This window comes from Cuculus canorus, chromosome 26 (assembly GCF_017976375.1).
Source record: "Cuculus canorus isolate bCucCan1 chromosome 26, bCucCan1.pri, whole genome shotgun sequence".
Lineage (NCBI taxonomy): Eukaryota > Metazoa > Chordata > Aves > Cuculiformes > Cuculidae > Cuculus > Cuculus canorus.
The window spans coordinates 6705527-6722043 of NC_071426.1; the positions used below are offsets into that span (position 1 = coordinate 6705527).

The 16517-nt window shown below is 63.0% G+C and overlaps 2 protein-coding genes across 2 annotated transcripts; one reads left to right on the plus strand and one right to left on the minus strand.

Moving 5' to 3' along the window:
- Positions 1 to 1036: 1036 nt before the first annotated feature.
- On the plus strand, positions 1037 to 12889 carry CNNM4 (cyclin and CBS domain divalent metal cation transport mediator 4). The gene is made up of 7 exons (XM_054049630.1): positions 1037 to 3914; positions 7322 to 7465; positions 7545 to 7682; positions 9123 to 9292; positions 9419 to 9518; positions 11010 to 11191; positions 11718 to 12889. The coding sequence occupies exons 1-7, from the start codon at positions 1367 to 1369 to the stop codon at positions 11925 to 11927; spliced, it is 3492 nt and encodes a 1163-aa protein (XP_053905605.1). The 5' UTR covers positions 1037 to 1366; the 3' UTR covers positions 11928 to 12889.
- Positions 12890 to 13067: 178 nt separating this feature from the next.
- Positions 13068 to 15167, minus strand: ANKRD39 (ankyrin repeat domain 39). Its single transcript, XM_054049631.1, has 4 exons — positions 15010 to 15167; positions 14315 to 14418; positions 14028 to 14231; positions 13068 to 13445 (listed from the first exon to the last, which is right to left on the minus strand). The coding sequence occupies exons 1-4, from the start codon at positions 15107 to 15109 to the stop codon at positions 13308 to 13310; spliced, it is 546 nt and encodes a 181-aa protein (XP_053905606.1). The 5' UTR covers positions 15110 to 15167; the 3' UTR covers positions 13068 to 13307.
- Positions 15168 to 16517: the final 1350 nt, after the last annotated feature.

Below are 16517 nucleotides of genomic sequence, written 5' to 3' on the forward strand. Positions count from 1 at the left end.
CCCCCCATTCTTCCCCACCGACCCCCTCTCCGCCCCCTCATTGATCCCCCCTGCGCCCCCCCACATTGGTCTCCCGCCCCCCTCCATGGTCCCCCCCATCCCCTCTATTGACCCCCCGCCCCCCCATTCTTCCCCACCGACCCCCTCCCCGTCCCCCCACTGCTCCCCCCTGCTCCCCCCCACATTGCTCTCCCCCCCTCACCCCTACTGACCCCCCCGTCCCCCCATTCATCCCCATTGACCCCCCCCCCCCACTGACCCCCTCCCCTTATGCCCCCATTGATCCTCTTTGATCCCCATCATTGGTCTCCCCCCCTCGCCCCCCCCAACTGGTCTCCCCGTCCCCCCTGTTGACCCCCCCGTCCGGCCCATTCACCCCCAAAGACCCCCTCATCTTCCCCACTGACCCCCCGTCGCTCCGTCCCCCCCATCGACAGCACAGCCCCACCCATGGACCCCCCCGCCATGGACCCCCCCATCGCTCCCACTGAGCGCCTCGCCGCCCCCCCATTGGCCTCCCCATCCCCTCTATGGACCCCTCCGTCCCCCCCATTCATCCTCATCGACCCCCCCACCATCTCCCCATCGACCCCCCTCCCCGTACCCCCATCTCCCCCCTGGATCGCCCTGACCCCCCTCATTCATCCCCAATGACCCCCACCCCGTACTCCCCTTTCACCCCCCCGTGCCCCCCACTGACCCCCCGCCCCGCGCTCCCATTGGCCGCTCCGCCCGCCTGGCAAGTGGGCGGGGGAACCTGGGACGCAAGGGGTGATGGGTAATGTAGTTCTGGAGGCCTGAGAGAGGTCGCCCCTGCAAACAGGGTCCTAGTGCTCAGCCTCCCAGGTCCTAGTACCACCCAGGTCCTAGTGCCCGGGCCCCTAGGTCCTGATGCCTCCCACCTCCAGCTGGGTCCTAGCGCTTCCCCCCCAGCCGGGTCCTAGCGCCTCTCCCCCAGGCCCTAGTGCCCCCCCCAGGTCCTAGTGCCCCTTCTCCGTCCAGCCAGGTACTAATGCCCCTCCAGGTCCTAGAGCCTCCCCGCCCACCAGCCGGGTCCTAGTGCCCACTTCCCACCCCACCCCCAGCCAAGTCTTAGCGCCTCTTCTCCAGGTCCTAGTGCCTCCCCAGTCGGCTCCTGTTGTCCGGCAGCCGGGTCCTATTGCCTCCCCGACAGATTCCTGTGCCCTCTCATGTCGCAGTACCTCTCCCCAAAGTCCTAGTTACTCCCGCTTCAGGTCCAAGTTCTTCCCTCGCCTAGGTTCTAACATCCCCCCCAACTGTGGGCCCCATACGTTGCCGTTGCCCCTTTAAGCCGCGGGGCGGGGGGGGTGGCGCAGAGCGCCCCGCTGCCTCCAGACGCGCGAAGATGGCGGCGGGCGGCGGGCGGCGCGGGGGCAGTGGGGCCGGGACTGGGATCGTGGCTTCCCCGCCGCCGCCGCCGCTGCTGCTGCTGCTGCTGTTGCTGCTCCCGCTGCCCCGCGGGGCCCTGGCGCTGGGGGCGCGGCTGGAGCGGAGTGCAGAGACCCTGGGGACGCGGCTGGAGCAGAGAACGGAGACCCCCAGGGACAGCGCGGCCGCGCGGCTGAAGCCGAGAGCGGAGCCCCCGGCGGCGGGGATGGAGCTGGAGCAGAGCATGGAGCGGAGCGTCAGTCCCCCCAGGGATGGTGCGGCGCTGGGGATGAGGCTGGAGGAGAGCATAGAGCCCCGGGGGGTGCGGCTGGAGCAGAGAACGGAGCCCCCAAGGATGCGGCTGGAGCGGAGCCTGGAGCCCCCCAGGGACGGTGTGGGGTTGGGGATGGAGCAGAGCCTGGAGCCCCCCGAGGACGGCGCGATCCTGGGGATGCAGTTGGGGCAGAGCGTGAAGCCCTTGAGGGTGGGGATGGAGCAGAATGCGAAGCCGCTGGGGGACAGCACGGTCCTGGGGGTGCGGCTGAAGCGGAGCACGGAGCCCTTGGAGATGCGGCTGGAGCAGAGAGCAGAGCCCCCAGGGCTGGGGTTGGAGCTGGAGCAGAGCATGAAGCCCCCAGCGCTGCAGTTGGAACAGAGCATCAATCCCCCCAGGGACAGTGCGGCTCTGGGGATGCGGCTGGAGGAGAGCATGAAGCCCCCAGGGGACAGCATGGTCCTGGGGGTGCAGCTGGAGCAGAGTGTGAAGCCCCCTGGGGACACTGTGGCCTTCGGGGTGGGGCTGGAGCTGGAGCAGAGCATGAAGCCCCTGGAGATGCAGCTGAAGTCCCCAAGCATGGGGCTGGAGCCCTCCAGGGACAGCATGGTGCCAGGGATGCGACTGGAGCGGAGTGCAAAGCCCTTGGAGATGCGGCTGGAGGAGAGTGTGAAGCCCCCCAGGAACAGCATGGCACTGGGGATGGGGCTGGAGGAAGGCGCCAAGCCCCCCAGGGATAGTGTGGCACCTGGGATGGGGCTGGAGCAGAGTACAAAGCCCCCCAGGGACAGTGTGGGACCTGGGATGGGGCTGGAGGAGAATGCCAAGCCCTTGGAGATGCGGCTGGAGGAGAGCGTGAAGCTCACAGGAGACAGCATGGCGCTGGGCGTGCAGCTGGAGGACAGCACAAAGCCAGTGATGGATGGTGTGGCGCTGGAGATGCGGCTGGAGGAGAGCACGAGGCCCCCGGCAGACACCGTGGTGCTGGGGATGCGGCTGGAGGAGAGCACGAAGCCGGTGGGGGCTCCATCCCTCGGACCCATCCGCGTGACCGAGGGCAGTGAGGTGCTGCTGCGCCTCTACGGGCACGGCCTGGGTCCCCGCGCTGCCGAGAGAGTGGCTTTCGCCGAACTGCGCCCGAAGACCAATGCCTCGGCGCCCAACGGCACCTGCCCCGAGCGCTCGCAGGACCTGGTGGTGCAGCCTGGCCCGGCCGAACCCCTGCACAGCACCTCGGCCCTGCTGCGGGTCCACGTCCAGCCCCTGCGCAAGGACGAGCATGACAAAACCTACATCCTCTGCACCCAGCGCCAGCCTGGCCAGCCCTGGTTGCCCCACCAGGGCCCCGATGGTCACATCTTGGTCCTGGAGGAGAAGAAATCATTGCTCCCGCTTTGGCTGCAGATCATCCTGATCGCGGGGCTGTTGGTGCTGTCGGGAATGTTCAGTGGCCTCAACTTGGGGCTGATGGCACTGGATCCCATGGAGCTGCGCATCGTCCAGAACTGCGGCACCGAGAAGGAGAAGCGGTATGCCCGTAAGATCGAGCCCATCCGACGGAAAGGGAACTATCTGCTCTGCTCCTTGCTGCTGGGCAACGTGCTGGTTAACACCACCCTCACCATCCTCCTCGATGATCTCATCGGCTCCGGGATCGGTGCTGTTGTGGCTTCCACCATCGGCATCGTTATCTTTGGGGAGATCGTGCCCCAAGCGCTCTGTTCACGCCACGGCTTGGCCGTTGGTGCCAACACCATCGTGGTCACCAAGTTCTTCATGCTGGTCACCTTCCCGCTCTCCTACCCCATCAGCAAGCTCCTCGACTGCATCCTAGGCCAAGAGATCGGCACCGTCTACAACCGGGAGAAGCTGGTGGAGATGTTGAAGGTGACGGAACCCTACAATGATCTGGTGAGGGAAGAGCTCAACATGATCCAGGGAGCCCTGGAGCTGCGCACCAAGACGGTGGAGGACGTGATGACGCCGCTGCAGAACTGCTTCATGATCAACAGCGACGCCATCCTGGACTTCAACACCATGTCAGAGATCATGGAGAGCGGCTTCACCCGCATCCCCGTGTACGAGGATGAGCGTTCCAACATCATGGACATCCTGTACGTCAAGGACCTGGCCTTTGTCGACCCGGATGACTGTACCCCCCTCAAAACCATCACCAAGTTCTACAACCACCCTGTCCACGTCGTCTTCCACGACACCAAGCTAGATGCCATGCTGGAGGAGTTCAAAAAGGGTGAGGGGGGGAAGGGGGTGACCACGCTTTCCCGGGGCGCCACTTGCTTCCGTGTGGAGGAGGCCGGTGGATGCTGGGAGCAAAACTCCAGGGAGTTTTGCCCTCTGGCGCTGGAGCTCCCCACTCCAGGTCTGCATGGGGTCCGTGCTGCTCTGGAGGCATCAATCCAGAAGGGATCAAGTGCCCGGGTCGGTGCTGCTGCGGTGCAGATGGGCAGAACAGGGGGCTCCTGGGCTTTGGGGTTTAACGAGGTTGTGCCGTGTAGGAGAGCTTTATCGGCGTCAGAGCCACCGATGCCGAGCGCCAGCCTCCGGAAACACTTTGGGAATGTTTACTTGCTCCTTGTTTTTAATTGCCAGCCCCGGAGGCCCTTGAATAGTGCTGGAAAATCGCTTGGCTCCCTGGTTTGGGCTTGGTGCTCTTCCCTGCCGTAGGGAACGGTGAGCTCGGTGCCGGCCCTCATTCCTGCTCTGCTTCCTGCTCGCAGCATCGAGGCGCCTAAAACCGAGAGCGGCTGAAGGGCTGGGAGAGGAGCAGGACCTGGGCTGATCCCACCAGGAGCCGGAAAGGCTGGGTAAGCTCAGAGGCAGGATTTGACCTGCCTTGGGGCCCAGCTCAGCATTGCCAGACCAAGCCGGGCACCCTCCGGCCCTCTCCAGCTTCTCGTCGCTCCTGCCAGCCCTGATCGGCTGCTGGCACCCAGGCTGGGATAAAAGAACGCTGGGTGGTGTTGGGCCAAGTCTCGGCTGTGCATGACCCTGCGCTCTGCTCTGGGTGGTTTGCTGCATCCTGGGCATATCTGGGGGGATCGTGCCGAGATTTAGGATTTGGGGAATTTCATAATCCCCTCTGCAGCCAGAGCTCAGCCTGAGCTTGGGCAAGGGTTTGGGAGCTGGTGGATCCACGCCCAGCTGATCGCTGAGGGCGGGCAGAGATGGCAGCTCTGCTCCTGCCTCCCTTTGCGCCCGTGCTTTCCCAGTGCCCAAAAACATCGGAGTGGGAGTAAACCCCTCGGTCGTGGCTTGGCAACAGGATCTCATCATTTCAGAGCTGCCCTGATGACTGAAAGCGCACACTTTTCCTTCTGTTCCTCTCGCCTCAGCTCGAGAACACCCTAGAAGCGTGTGCGGCCGTGCGGCTCACCCCCGTTCCCAAAACCCACTGGTACGGAAGCAGAATCCTACTGCCGCCCGAGCCGGCGTTATCCTAGCTGCCGGCTCTGGCTTTCCGTCAGGCGAATCCTTATTAAGGGATTTAAAGCCCGCTTGTTCCGGTTCCAAAGCCGCCCATAGCCTGCGTTGTTGTTTTTCCATCGCGGCCTCTCCGGGTCAGGAGCTGGGGATCCATGGGGCCAGGCTGGCTTGGGGATCCCTCTGGGAACCCCGATCTCCACGGATGCCCCAGCGCAGCGAGGCCCTGCTCTCACCCCACTGCTCAGGATCCAGAGCAGAGGCAGGAGAAGCTCCCGGCAAAGGGATAAAGAGAGAAAACTCCACCAGATGCACTTATCACTGCGGCGCGCGGCCGCCACGCAGCTCTCTGGGTGCCACAGAGGTGGCCCAGCTCCTGCAGCCACTGCCGGCACTCAGATCAATGCCTGTTCCCAACTTCTCCACTCGGACCGTGCTGAGTGCAGGGGGCTGCTCGCCCTCCTCCCCGTGGTGGCACAGGGTCTGTCAGAGCCCTCTGGCGATGCCGCAGCAGCCAGCGCCGTGCCCTTTGCTCCAGTGTTGGGGCTCCCTGTGGCGTGTTTGCTTTGCCACCGGCCGCTCCCCACTGCAATTGTCCCAGAGAGGAGCCTCTGCCTGACTCATCTGATCCTTCCTCTTCTCCCTGCCTCGCACACGGCCAGTGAAGGAGCCACCATGCCCAGCCGTGGGTGTTAGAGGGGAGAGAACGGGGTTTCGCAGCCCAAGCGTTAATTTTAGGGTCTTTTCCCCTTCTCCCCGATGCCTTTTTGCAGTCTGAACCACATTCGTTTGGCTGAAGATGGAGAAAACAGGGAGCTGCGTGGTGCCCATCCCTAAAATCCGTGTTTCCTTGAGCGAGGAGGCACCTGCGGCCTCCAGCTCTGAAGCCGAGTGGCAGAGAATGTTGAGAAGGGCGGATCTGGAGCGAGACAGTGAGCAGGACACCTTGCTGCTGGCCTAGGGGCCAGCATGGGGCTTGAGGAGATGGAAGGGATGGTTTTCCAAGGCTGGGGAATGTCGCCTTTTGCCCTGCCTCAGTTTCCCCAGGCTAAGGATACCAGTCCTGTGGGTGTGTTGGCCTGGTCACTGTGTGGTTCTCCATGTGGCCACTCGGCTCCTCTCCCTGGAGTGGAGGTGGATAATCCTCTTGTGTCCTCCTCCGAGGGGCTTTTCCTAGCGGCTCGGGGCAATTTGGGGCCAAAGCAGGAGAAATGTGGACTTGCAGAGAGGCTCAGTGAGCGCCCGGCAGCTGAGGCAGGAGCGACACTGGCTTCGACACGAGCTGGCAGTTTGGATATAGCTGGAACGAAGCAAACGTTGTCGTGCCTGCGTGAGGCGAGGCCAGCAGAGCCAGGGGAGATGTTCAGGGCTGGAGAGCTCTGCCCACCAGCAAGAACCTCCGTGCTCGTGGCTGGGGCCAGCTGGGCAGCGCCTGCTGCCCTTGGTTCTCTTTCCCCGGATGTTTTGGCTCTGGGATTGGGAAGCTGCTGCGGCACCTGGTGTCCAGAGCGTTGCCTCTGGGATGAGACAGTGCTGGATCAGCTTGGCAGAGCCGCCGAGGACATTCGGAGAGGATGGGGCTGCTGGCAGAAACCCAAACCATGGCTGCATTGTTGCTGCCGTGCCAGGATGCCCTCAGCCCGTGGGGGCTCACCCGGCACTGCCGGGACCGTGCCATGCTCCGGTGACATGGCATAGGCTCTCTGGGGACACATCCCATCCCCTGGGAACCCCAAGCCAAGCCAGCACCCCACAGAGGTGCTTACAACCCCCTGGGTGCTCACCCAGCACCGCCCGCACCATGCCATGCTCTGGTGACGTGGCACGGGCTCCTCGGGGGACACATCCTGTCCCCTGGGCCCACACCTCATGGCACACGGAGGTGCCCTCAACTCCTGGGTGCTCACCCAGCACAGCTGGGGCTGTGCCTTGCTCCGCTGACGCAGCACAGGCTCCTCCAGGGACACATCCTGTCCCTGGGGAACCCCTGAGCTGAGCCCACACCCCACCGTGACTTCAGCCTCGCAGGCGCCTCCATCGTGGGCTTAATTACTGTCATTCGAGTGAATTAGTGGCCAGCCCAGGGGCTGGGTTGGGTTGTAGCGGGTTTATTGTTTCCTGCCAAGGGAGGGAAGGGTTGGTGACCTCCTGGGTGCTGGGACTCAGTGGTGGAGCTGGGGATGCTCTCCCTTCTGATGTCTGTCTGTCTGTCCACAGGGAAGTCCCATCTGGCCATTGTGCAGAAGGTAAACAACGAGGGTGAGGGCGATCCCTTCTACGAGGTGCTGGGGCTGGTGACGCTGGAGGACGTCATCGAGGAGATCATCAAGTCGGAGATCCTGGACGAGTCTGATACCTTCAGTAGGTTTGGGGCTCAGCCCCTTTCCCCCTCCCTCACTGCTGGGGTCCGCTTGCACCCCTGACACCCCACTTCCCACAGCCGACAACCGCAGCAAGAAGCGGGTGGGCAACCAGAAGAACAAGAGGGACTTCTCAGCCTTCAAGGACCCTGTCAATGAGCTGAAAGTGAAGGTCTCCCCACAGCTGCTCCTGGCCGCCCACCGCTTCCTCTCCACGGGTGAGTTTTTTGGGAGGGAACCCCCAGTGGCACAGGGCACCCCTTGACCCGATGTGGCCATGGAGCACTGGCTCCAGAGGCTCTCCAGCGCCGGCCTGGTTGGGCTGCGTGTCCTCCTGGCAGCCACCTGGGCTCCATTCCCATCCTCCCAGAGGGGAAGTGTCACTTCAGCCACCTCGCTTAGAAATTACAGAGTGCTTGCATTTTAGAATCATGGAACTGTTAAGGTTGGAAAAGCCCTCTCAGCTCACCCAGTCCAACCATCAGCCCAATCCCACCATGCCAACTAAACCATTTCCTGAACTGCGACATCTGCACAGGTTTTTCATCCTTCCAAGGATGGAGACTCCACCACTGCCCTGGGCAGCCTGATCCAGGGCTTTACCACTCTGGCAGTGAAGAAATCTTTCGCAATATCCAATCTGAACCTCCTCTGGTGCAACTTGAGGCCGTTTCTTCTCATCCCATCCCTTGTCACTTGGGAGCAGAGCCCAGCACCCACCTCACCACAACCTCCTTTCAGGAGCTGCAGAGAGCAATGAGGTCTCCCCTCAGCCTCCTCTTCTCCAGGCTAAACAGTCCCAGGCCCCTCAGCCACTCCCACAACCCCTGTTCTCCAGCCCCTTCCATAGCTCCGTTCCCTTCTCCAGACACACTCCAACCCCTCAATGTCCCTCTTGGAGTGAGGGGCCCAGAACTCAACCCAGGATTCGAGATGCAGCCTCACCAGCACGGAGCACAGGGGGACCATCCCTGCCCTGCTCCTGCTGGCCACCCCGTGGCTGATCCAAGCCAGGTGCTGTTGGCCTTTTTGGCCACCTGGGCCACCGCTGGCTCACGTTCAACCACTGTTGACCAACACCCCCAGGGCCTTTCCACCCAGCAGCTCTCCAGTCGCTCTTCCCCAAGCTGGAGCTGCTCAGGGCTGTTGTGTCCCAAGTGCAAGACTCTGCATTTGGCCTTGTTGAACCTCATACAATTTGTCTTGGCTCATGGATCCAGCCTGGCCAGATCCCTCTGTAGATCCTTCCTGCCCTCCATCCATGGATCCAGCCTGGCCAGATCCCTCTGTAGATCCTTCCTGCCCTCCATCCATGGATCCAGCCTGGCCAAGTGCCTCTGCAACTTGTCCCACTCTCTTCTGCTCTGTCCTCCGCAAAATGAGAAGGGACAGGGCTCAGGAATGCTGTCCCTGCCTCTGATGCACAGTGTGGCCCTGTCCCTCCAGGATGGTCCCATCCCCAGCTGGTAGGTGTGTCACCAAGGCTGGGGATGGCCTTGCTGGGGACCTGGAACTGGTGTTGGAGCTGGAGCCGTGGGCTTCTGCTCCAGTCACATTCAAGCCCCACCCCGAGGGATGGAGAGGTTGCACCTGCATCCAGAGGGATGGGAGAAGGACAGGGACTGTGGCTCTGAATCCCCTTCCCCTCTCGCTCTCAGAGGTGACGCTCTTCACCCCAAACTTCATCTCGGAGAAGATCCTTCTGCGGCTCCTCAAATACTCCGACGTCATCCAGGAGCTGAAATTCGATGAGGAGAACAAGAAATCCCCGCGTCACTTCCTCTACTGCAAGAACAAGGCAGCCGACTACTTCATCCTCATCCTGCAGGTACCTGGGCACGGGGTTCTTGGGGAACCATCACCCCAAGATGAGCTGCGATGAGAGAGGAGATCTCATCCCACACAGCACCGCAGGATGTGGCTTACGGAGTCTCACACTGTCTCTCCCTCGCAGGGCAAGGTGGAGGTGGAGGCCGGCAAGGAATGCATGAAGTTTGAAGCGGGAGCGTTCTCCTATTACGGGGTGATGGCCATCAGCCCCCCTCCTGCATCAGGTAAGCAGCACCACCCGCCTGGGCAGAGCCTCCCACCCCAGTTTAGAGCCGCTGGTGGGAACCAGAATCCTTCTTGGAGTGAGGGGCCAGAACTGAACCCAGGATTCGAGGTGTGGCCTCACCAGTGCTGAGTCGAGGGGCAGAAATTGTAGATGGTGCTGGAGGCACCGAGCCCTCACCGGTGCCCCCCGAGCCATACTTCCCAGGCACTACAGGGGCTGAGGTTCCCTCTCCTTTGCCCTGGAGGCTCCTCCTGACCTTGTCCTCTCTGTCTGTTGTGTCCATCTCTGCCCCAGCCCTCCCAGCGCAGCCCCAGCACCCAGACACAAAGCCAAGGTCAACACTGGCCAGGTAATGGCGCAGCTGCATGCGTGCCAAACCGTGCCATGACTGCACTAAACCAGCACAGGGGGCATCCCCGCCCCAGTAATGCGGTACCCGGTGGGGGGTTGGAGCGAGTCCAGAGGAGGCCACAGAGATGATCCAAGGGCCGGAGCACCTCCTGTACGAGGACAGGCTGAGAGAGTTGGGGTTGTTCAGTCTGGAGAGGAGAGGGCTCCAGGGAGACCTTAGAGCAGCTTCCAGTATGGAAAGGGGCTCCAGGAAAGCTGGGGAGAGGCTCTTGATCAGGGAGTGCAGGGAGAGGACAAGGGGAATGGTTTTGAGCTGCAAGAAAGGAGATTGAGATGAGATCTTCGCGAGAAATGTTTTGCTGTGAGGGTGGGGAGGCCCTGGCCCAGGTTGCCCAGAGCAGAGGTGGCTGCCCCATCCCTGGAGCTGTTCAGGGCCAGGTTGGATGGGCCTTGGATCACCCTGATCCACTGGGAGGTGTCCCTGCCCATGGCAGGGGGTGGAACTGGATGGGCTTTGAGGTCCCTTCCAGCCTAAACCATTCCAGGATTGTCCCCCATGCCGGGCTGGCTGTGTGCTGTCTCCCCTGGCTCCGTGTGCCCTCCTGGCTGTCTCCCCGTACCATCAGCTTTCTTGCCCCATATTTCAGGGCCTCTGGAGGAAGAAAGGCAGCTCCCGCTCAGTGCAGGCTGCGCCATGGGGGTGGGTGTGGGCAGAGAATCGTGGCACTGGCCACTGGTCCCAGCACTGGCCGGCAAGGAGGAGCCACTCTCCCATCACTGTGCCATCCCCGTAACTCCCACCCTGTCCCTAACCCCACACAGGGAGACTGAGCCACCCTGTCAGAGCCCCAGTGTCCCCTGCCCCCGGCGCAGGGTCCATGGACTCCCTTGCCATGGTCAGTGGCCGTTCAGCAAGGGATGAATCCAGCAGAGCCAGAACGGCAGCGCTCTGCCAGGCGGCACAGGGCTGTGCTGGGGATGCCGTGTGTCCCATCACTCCCTGTCACCACCAGGTTCCATGTCCCTGGAGGCTGTGGGACGCAGGTATCCTAGCCCAGAGTCCCCAGGGTCCAGCACCCCGTAACCAGCAGGCAGAGAGCTGCCACGGCACTGCTAATGCCGTTGCTCCATCCCACAGAGATCCGCTCCCCATCCCACGTCAGCAGCCTCAACCGCTCGGCGTCGCTCAGCTACCACGAGCGCTCCGACTCCGTCTCCTCGCCTGTCAGCGGCAGCAACAACCAGCTCAACGCTGGCACTGGCGCCCAGTACGTGGCCGACTTCAGTGTCCGCGCTCTCACCGACCTCCAGTTCGTCAAGGTGAGGCAGGTGACACCAGCATGGGGACGGTGACGCCAGTGCAGGGACGTTGATGCCGGCATGGGGACGGTGACACAGGGACATTCATGCTGGCATGGGAATGGTGATGCCAGTACAGGGAAATTGATGTTGGTACGTGGACAGTGACACCAACACAGGGACATCGGCAGGGGAATGATGATGGCAGTGTGGGGACATTGATGCTGGCATGAGGATAGTGACACTAGCTTGGGAACGTTGATGGTGACACAAGGACAGTGACACCAACACAGGGACATTGATGTTGGCATGGATATGGTGGCACCAGCACAGGGAGGTTGATGCTGGCATGGGGTTGGTGACACAAGTATGGGGAGATCAATGTTGGCATGGGGATGGCGATGCTGGTGCAGGGACATTGATGGCATGGGGAGGGTGACACAAGGACATTGATGTTGGCATGAGGAGGGTGACACCAGCGCAGAGACGGTGCTGCGCCTGCAGAGCCCAGCTCCGCTCCTCACCCCTCTTTTCCTCCCTGGCACAGATCACGCGGCAGGAATACCAGAATGGCCTGACGGCCTCCCGCATGGACAGTTGTCCCCAGTCCCCCGACAGCAACGCCCCAAAGCTAGATACCGCTTTACCGGAGAAACCAGAACCCACCGCCACCGCTGACGAGACCACCAGCCTCCTGAACGAGAGGAACTGCCTGAGCCGCCGGAGCAACCACAGCACCCTGGAAAACTGCATATGACCCCGGCCCTGCCGGCTTGCGCCGGGAGGGACGTCACGTCCCCGTTTTTAGGGACCCTTTTCCCCGGTAGGAAACACTCGGCATCTCCTCAGTGATGCTGCACCGGAGAAGCCCGGTTGAGCTGGAGGAGGCGGCGGTTGGAAACGGGAGCCGGGATTTGCTGCTGCTTTCCAGACTGGCTTATTTTTAATTAATTTAAATGGATGTTGCGGGAGACGGTGCGGCTTTGCCGGCCGCCCCGCTGGCGGCGCTCGTTCAGCTCAGGGAGCTTCAGGTTTTGGACGCCGCTTCGGTGCGGGGGGCTTTGCCACAGCCCCCCAGCATGGGCATCGCAGCCCCTTTCTGGTGTTTTCCAGGCTTGGGTGTGGCATGAGCGCAGCGTTCCAGATGAACTGGGGTGACACTGCGGCTCTGTGCCCATTCCCCTTTCCCGCTGGCACTGGGGATGCGGTGGGCTCGGTGGTGGCGAGTGCGGCAGCCGAAGGAATGGGCTCAGCCTCTCTGGCCTGAAGCCGAGCAGGAGTCCCTTGTCACCTCTGCCACCCCCAGGGATGGCAGCCACCCCTCCTGGCACTGCCGGTGCCTTCCCCGTGCCATGGGGCGTCTCAGGGTGTTCGTGCCGGGGGGACAGGAGTGGTCGGGATGCAGGGTCTGGCTTTTCCAGGCGGCACAAAGCTAGTGACCAAAGTTGTACAGGCAGGCGGGGGTAGGTCCCCCCCTACCCCAATCCTTTGGTGGCCTCGGGACGGAGCCCACGACCCTGGTGAGCACCGTGAACCTGGTGAGGCCGGAGCGCAGTGCACGGGGAGGGGGAAACACAGCTTCCCCCCAAAAAAGCACAAAGTTTGGGGTGAACCCTGTAAGTTATTGGAGAAGGTTAATTATTTTTATTAATGGCATCTCGACTATCAGGTCCTGGCTCCTTCCGTGGGGAGATACGAGAAATAATAATAATAATTAATAATAATAAAACCTCCTTTTTTAATTAAATCTTCCTCTATGCAACCCCTCCCAGCCCTGGAATTGCTGTTTATTTCTGCGTCGCAGTGGGAGAGGCTGGGCCTCCTCATCCTGGTGCTGGCCCCCCCCCCTTCTCCCAGTTCCAACCCCCCCATCCCAGTTCTAACCCCTCACTTTCTCCCAGTTCTGCCCCCTTTTCCCAGTTCCACGGCCTTTTCCGGTTCAACAAACTACGAGTTGCCCCATTTATAGTGTTTTTTGAGGAAATCAAAGCTGGTGGTGATCGAAGGTGCCATGACTCCAGGGGCGACCACTGGCAGCAGAGTCAGCGTTGAGTGCTGGGAGCTGCTGATCCACCAGAGAGGGGTCCCGGCGAATCCACGGGGTGGTGACTCTGATTCTGGTGGTACCACATTCCTCTCAGGTGTCCAGCAGGTCTTGCACCGCTGGGGCAGCCACATCGCGGGGACACCGGCCCTTGGCATCACGGAGGCCAGCTAGCGCCGGGCTGTGCTGCAGGAGCAGCACGCAGAGCTCCCGGTGCCCCTGCTCAGCCGCCTGCGGAGACACGGCCGTTATCCCAGTGTGGACAGCATCAGCACCATGTTATGCCAGTGCGACAAACACTGGCACGATGTTATCCCGGCATGGGCAATACCAGCACCACACTATCCCCGTACAGGCAACCCTGGTGCCACATTATCCCAGTATGGGGAACATCGACACCATGTTATCCCAGTGTGGGCAATGTTGGCATCGCATTACCCTGGCATGGTCAATGCTGGCACCACGTTATACTCACGTGGGCAACACTAGCACCACATTAGCCCGGTGTGGGCAACATTGGCACCACTTTATCCAAGCATGGGCAACACCAACACCACATTATCCTGGTGTGGGCAATGCCAGAACCATGTTATCCCAGTGTGGGCCACGCCAGCACCATGCTATCCCAGTGTGGGCCACGCCAGCACCATGCTATCCCAGTACAGGCAACGCCAGCACCACATTACCCCAGTGCAGGCAGCGCCACCACCACATTATCCCAGTGCAGGCAACGCCAGCACCATGTTATCCTCATACAGGCAACACCAACACTACATTCTGCTGGTGCGGTGTCGATGCGGGCCATGCCCTCACCTTGTGCAGGCTGGTGTGGCCATCGCTGTCGGTGGCCGCCGGGTCGGCGCCATGGGCCAGCAGCAGGCGGGTGATGGCCAAGTGGCCGCAGTAGCTGGCACGGTGCAGTGGGGTGGCCCCTCCAGGTGTGCGGGCGTCGCAGCGAGCGCCGCGCCCCAGCAGCAGCTGGCAGACACCAAGGTGGCCGTTGCGGCTGGCGTAGTGCTGGGGGGCAGGTGCAGTGGTGAGGCTCCAGCGCTGCCTGCCCCCCGCCCTTGCCTCCCGCCCCTGCCCCATGCCCCCCGTACCAGTGCCGTGTACCCGGCCTCGTCCGGCTGTCCCGGCTCCCCGTGCCGCTCCAGCAGCTCCAGCACCCGCGCCTCGTCCCCGTCCCGTGCCGCCGACCAGATCCCTGCCGGCAGCGGGGGCGCATCAATGGGGGGGACCCCGAACACAACTGCACCCCAAACCCTGCCTAGGGCACCCCCAGACTTACCCGCACCCCAAACCCTGTCCTGGGCTCCCCAACACTCCCCTGCACCCCAAACCCTATCCTGAACACCTCCAGCTCCCAAACTCTGCCCCCTCCCCATACCCCAAATCCTGCCCAGGGCAACCTGAGCCCCCCTGCACCACGACCTGTGCCCAAGGCACCCCCTACCTCCCCCGCGCCCCAAACCCTACCCACTCTGTACCTCAAACCTCGTCCAGGGTTCTCCAATCCCCTGTACCCCAAACCCTGCTCAGAGCAACCCCAGCCCCTCCTGTACCCCAAACCCTGCCCAGAGCTCCCTCAGCCCCTCTACTCCTAAACTCTGTGCCCCCCCCCCCGTACCCCAAACCCTGCCCAGAGCTCTCCAATCCCATTCTGCGCCCCAAACCCGGCCGCGGGGGACCCTCAGCTTCCCCTGCACACGGTTTCTCCGGTCTTCCCCCGCTCCCAAACCCTGCCCAGGCTCCTCCCAGCTCTTCCCGCAACCCAAACGCCCCCAGCCCCCCGCACCCCGCTCGAAGTCCATCTCGGCCAGGCTCTGGTGCGCGCTGGGCGCCGCGACCCGCGAGGGGCAGCAGCAGCCGGGCCCTGAGCGCCCGCCCGCCGCCATGGACGCGCCGGAAAGGGCCGAGCGGCGACGGAAAGAGACGAGCGAGGACGGAAAGGGCCGAGCGAGGACGGAAAGAGACGAGCGGGGACGGAAAGGGCCGAGCGAGGACGGAAAGAGACGAGGGAGGCCGAACCGGAAAGAGCCGAGAACGAAGGGAGCCGAGTAGGGTCGAAGGATGACGGAAAAAGCCGAGTGGAGCCGAACGTCGCCCCTGCCCCAGCTCAAGGGCGCAGGCGCAGCCCGGGCTCCACCCCCTCCCCACCCCCTCCCCACCCCCTCCCCACCCCCTCCCCACCCCCTCCCCACCCCCTCCCCACCCCCTCCCCACCCCCTCCCCACCCCCTCCCCACCCCCGCTATGAGGCTCAGTCCCCCCAGCTGTGGGGTGCGATGCACTATAGGGGCTCAGGTCTTGCCCCCCTCCCGCTGCTATGCGGCTCAGTGCTCCCCCTCCCCCAACCTATGGGGCTGCCTGGGCTCCCCCCAACACCGCTATGGGGCTCAGCACCCCCCAACCTCTTCAAGCTATAGGGGTGTCTGCCCCCCCCGCACACACCTATTGGGTCCCTGGGCTCCCCCCTCCACTATGGGGCTCAGCTTCCTCCCCAGGCTATGGAACTGCTTGCCCCTCCCCAGCCCCGCTATGGGGCTCAGGGTACACCCCCTCAATATATGGGGGTGCCTGCCCCCCTCCCCCAACTCTGCTATGGGGCTCAAGGCACACACCCCCCCAAAGCTGCCTGCCCCCTCCCCTCAACCCCACTATGGGGTTCAGCCTCCACCCCAAGCTGATGTCTGCCCCCCCCCAAGCCCGTTATGGGGCTCAGGACTCCCTCCCCCGCAAGCCATGGGGCTGCCTGGGCCCCCCCAACCCTGTTATGGGGCTCAGCTCCCCCTGCCCCCCAAGCTATGGCGTGCCTGTCCCTCCCCCAACCCTGCTATGGGGCTCAGGGTACACCTCCCCAGTATATGGGGGTGCCTGCCCTGCACCCCCAATATAGGGCTCAGGGCTCCCTCCCCCAGGCTGTGGGACTGCCTGGCCCCCTACCCTCCAACACCACTATGGGGCCCCAGGGCTCCCCCCAGCCCTGCAATGGGGCTCAGGGCCCCCTTCCTCCAAGCTATGTGGGTGCCTGCCCCCCCAACCCCGCTATGGGGCTCAGGGCCCCCCAGCGCCTGTTCCCACGCCCTAGCGCCGCTCCCAGGCCCCACACTGGGACCCCGGGTGCTGTTTCCGTCTGCTTTCCCAGCAGGTCCCCCCCCCCCGACCCCAGCATCCGGGGGGTTGGGAATTGCTGAGCTCCCCCCGGGAACGTGCCCGAGGCCCTTTTATGGCTTTTTTCCATGAGCTCAGTGCCGGGAGGGGGCTCAGCGCCCTCCTCGCTGCACTGGATACAGCCACGCTGGCT

Coding starts and splice junctions, on each gene's coding strand:
- CNNM4 (XM_054049630.1), top strand. CDS start 1,367: ATGGCGGCGGGCGGCGGGCGGCGCGGGGGCAGTGGGGCCGGGACTGGG. Junction 7,466..7,544: donor GGACGAGTCTGATACCTTCA/GTAGGTTTGGGG, acceptor CACTTCCCACAG/CCGACAACCGCAGCAAGAAG. Junction 9,293..9,418: donor ACTTCATCCTCATCCTGCAG/GTACCTGGGCAC, acceptor TCTCCCTCGCAG/GGCAAGGTGGAGGTGGAGGC.
- ANKRD39 (XM_054049631.1), bottom strand. CDS start 15,109: ATGGCGGCGGGCGGGCGCTCAGGGCCCGGCTGCTGCTGCCCCTCGCGG. Junction 14,419..15,009: donor CGAGATGGACTTCGAGCGGG/GTGCGGGGGGCT, acceptor CGCTGCCGGCAG/GGATCTGGTCGGCGGCACGG. Junction 14,232..14,314: donor AGGCCGGGTACACGGCACTG/GTACGGGGGGCA, acceptor CCTGCCCCCCAG/CACTACGCCAGCCGCAACGG.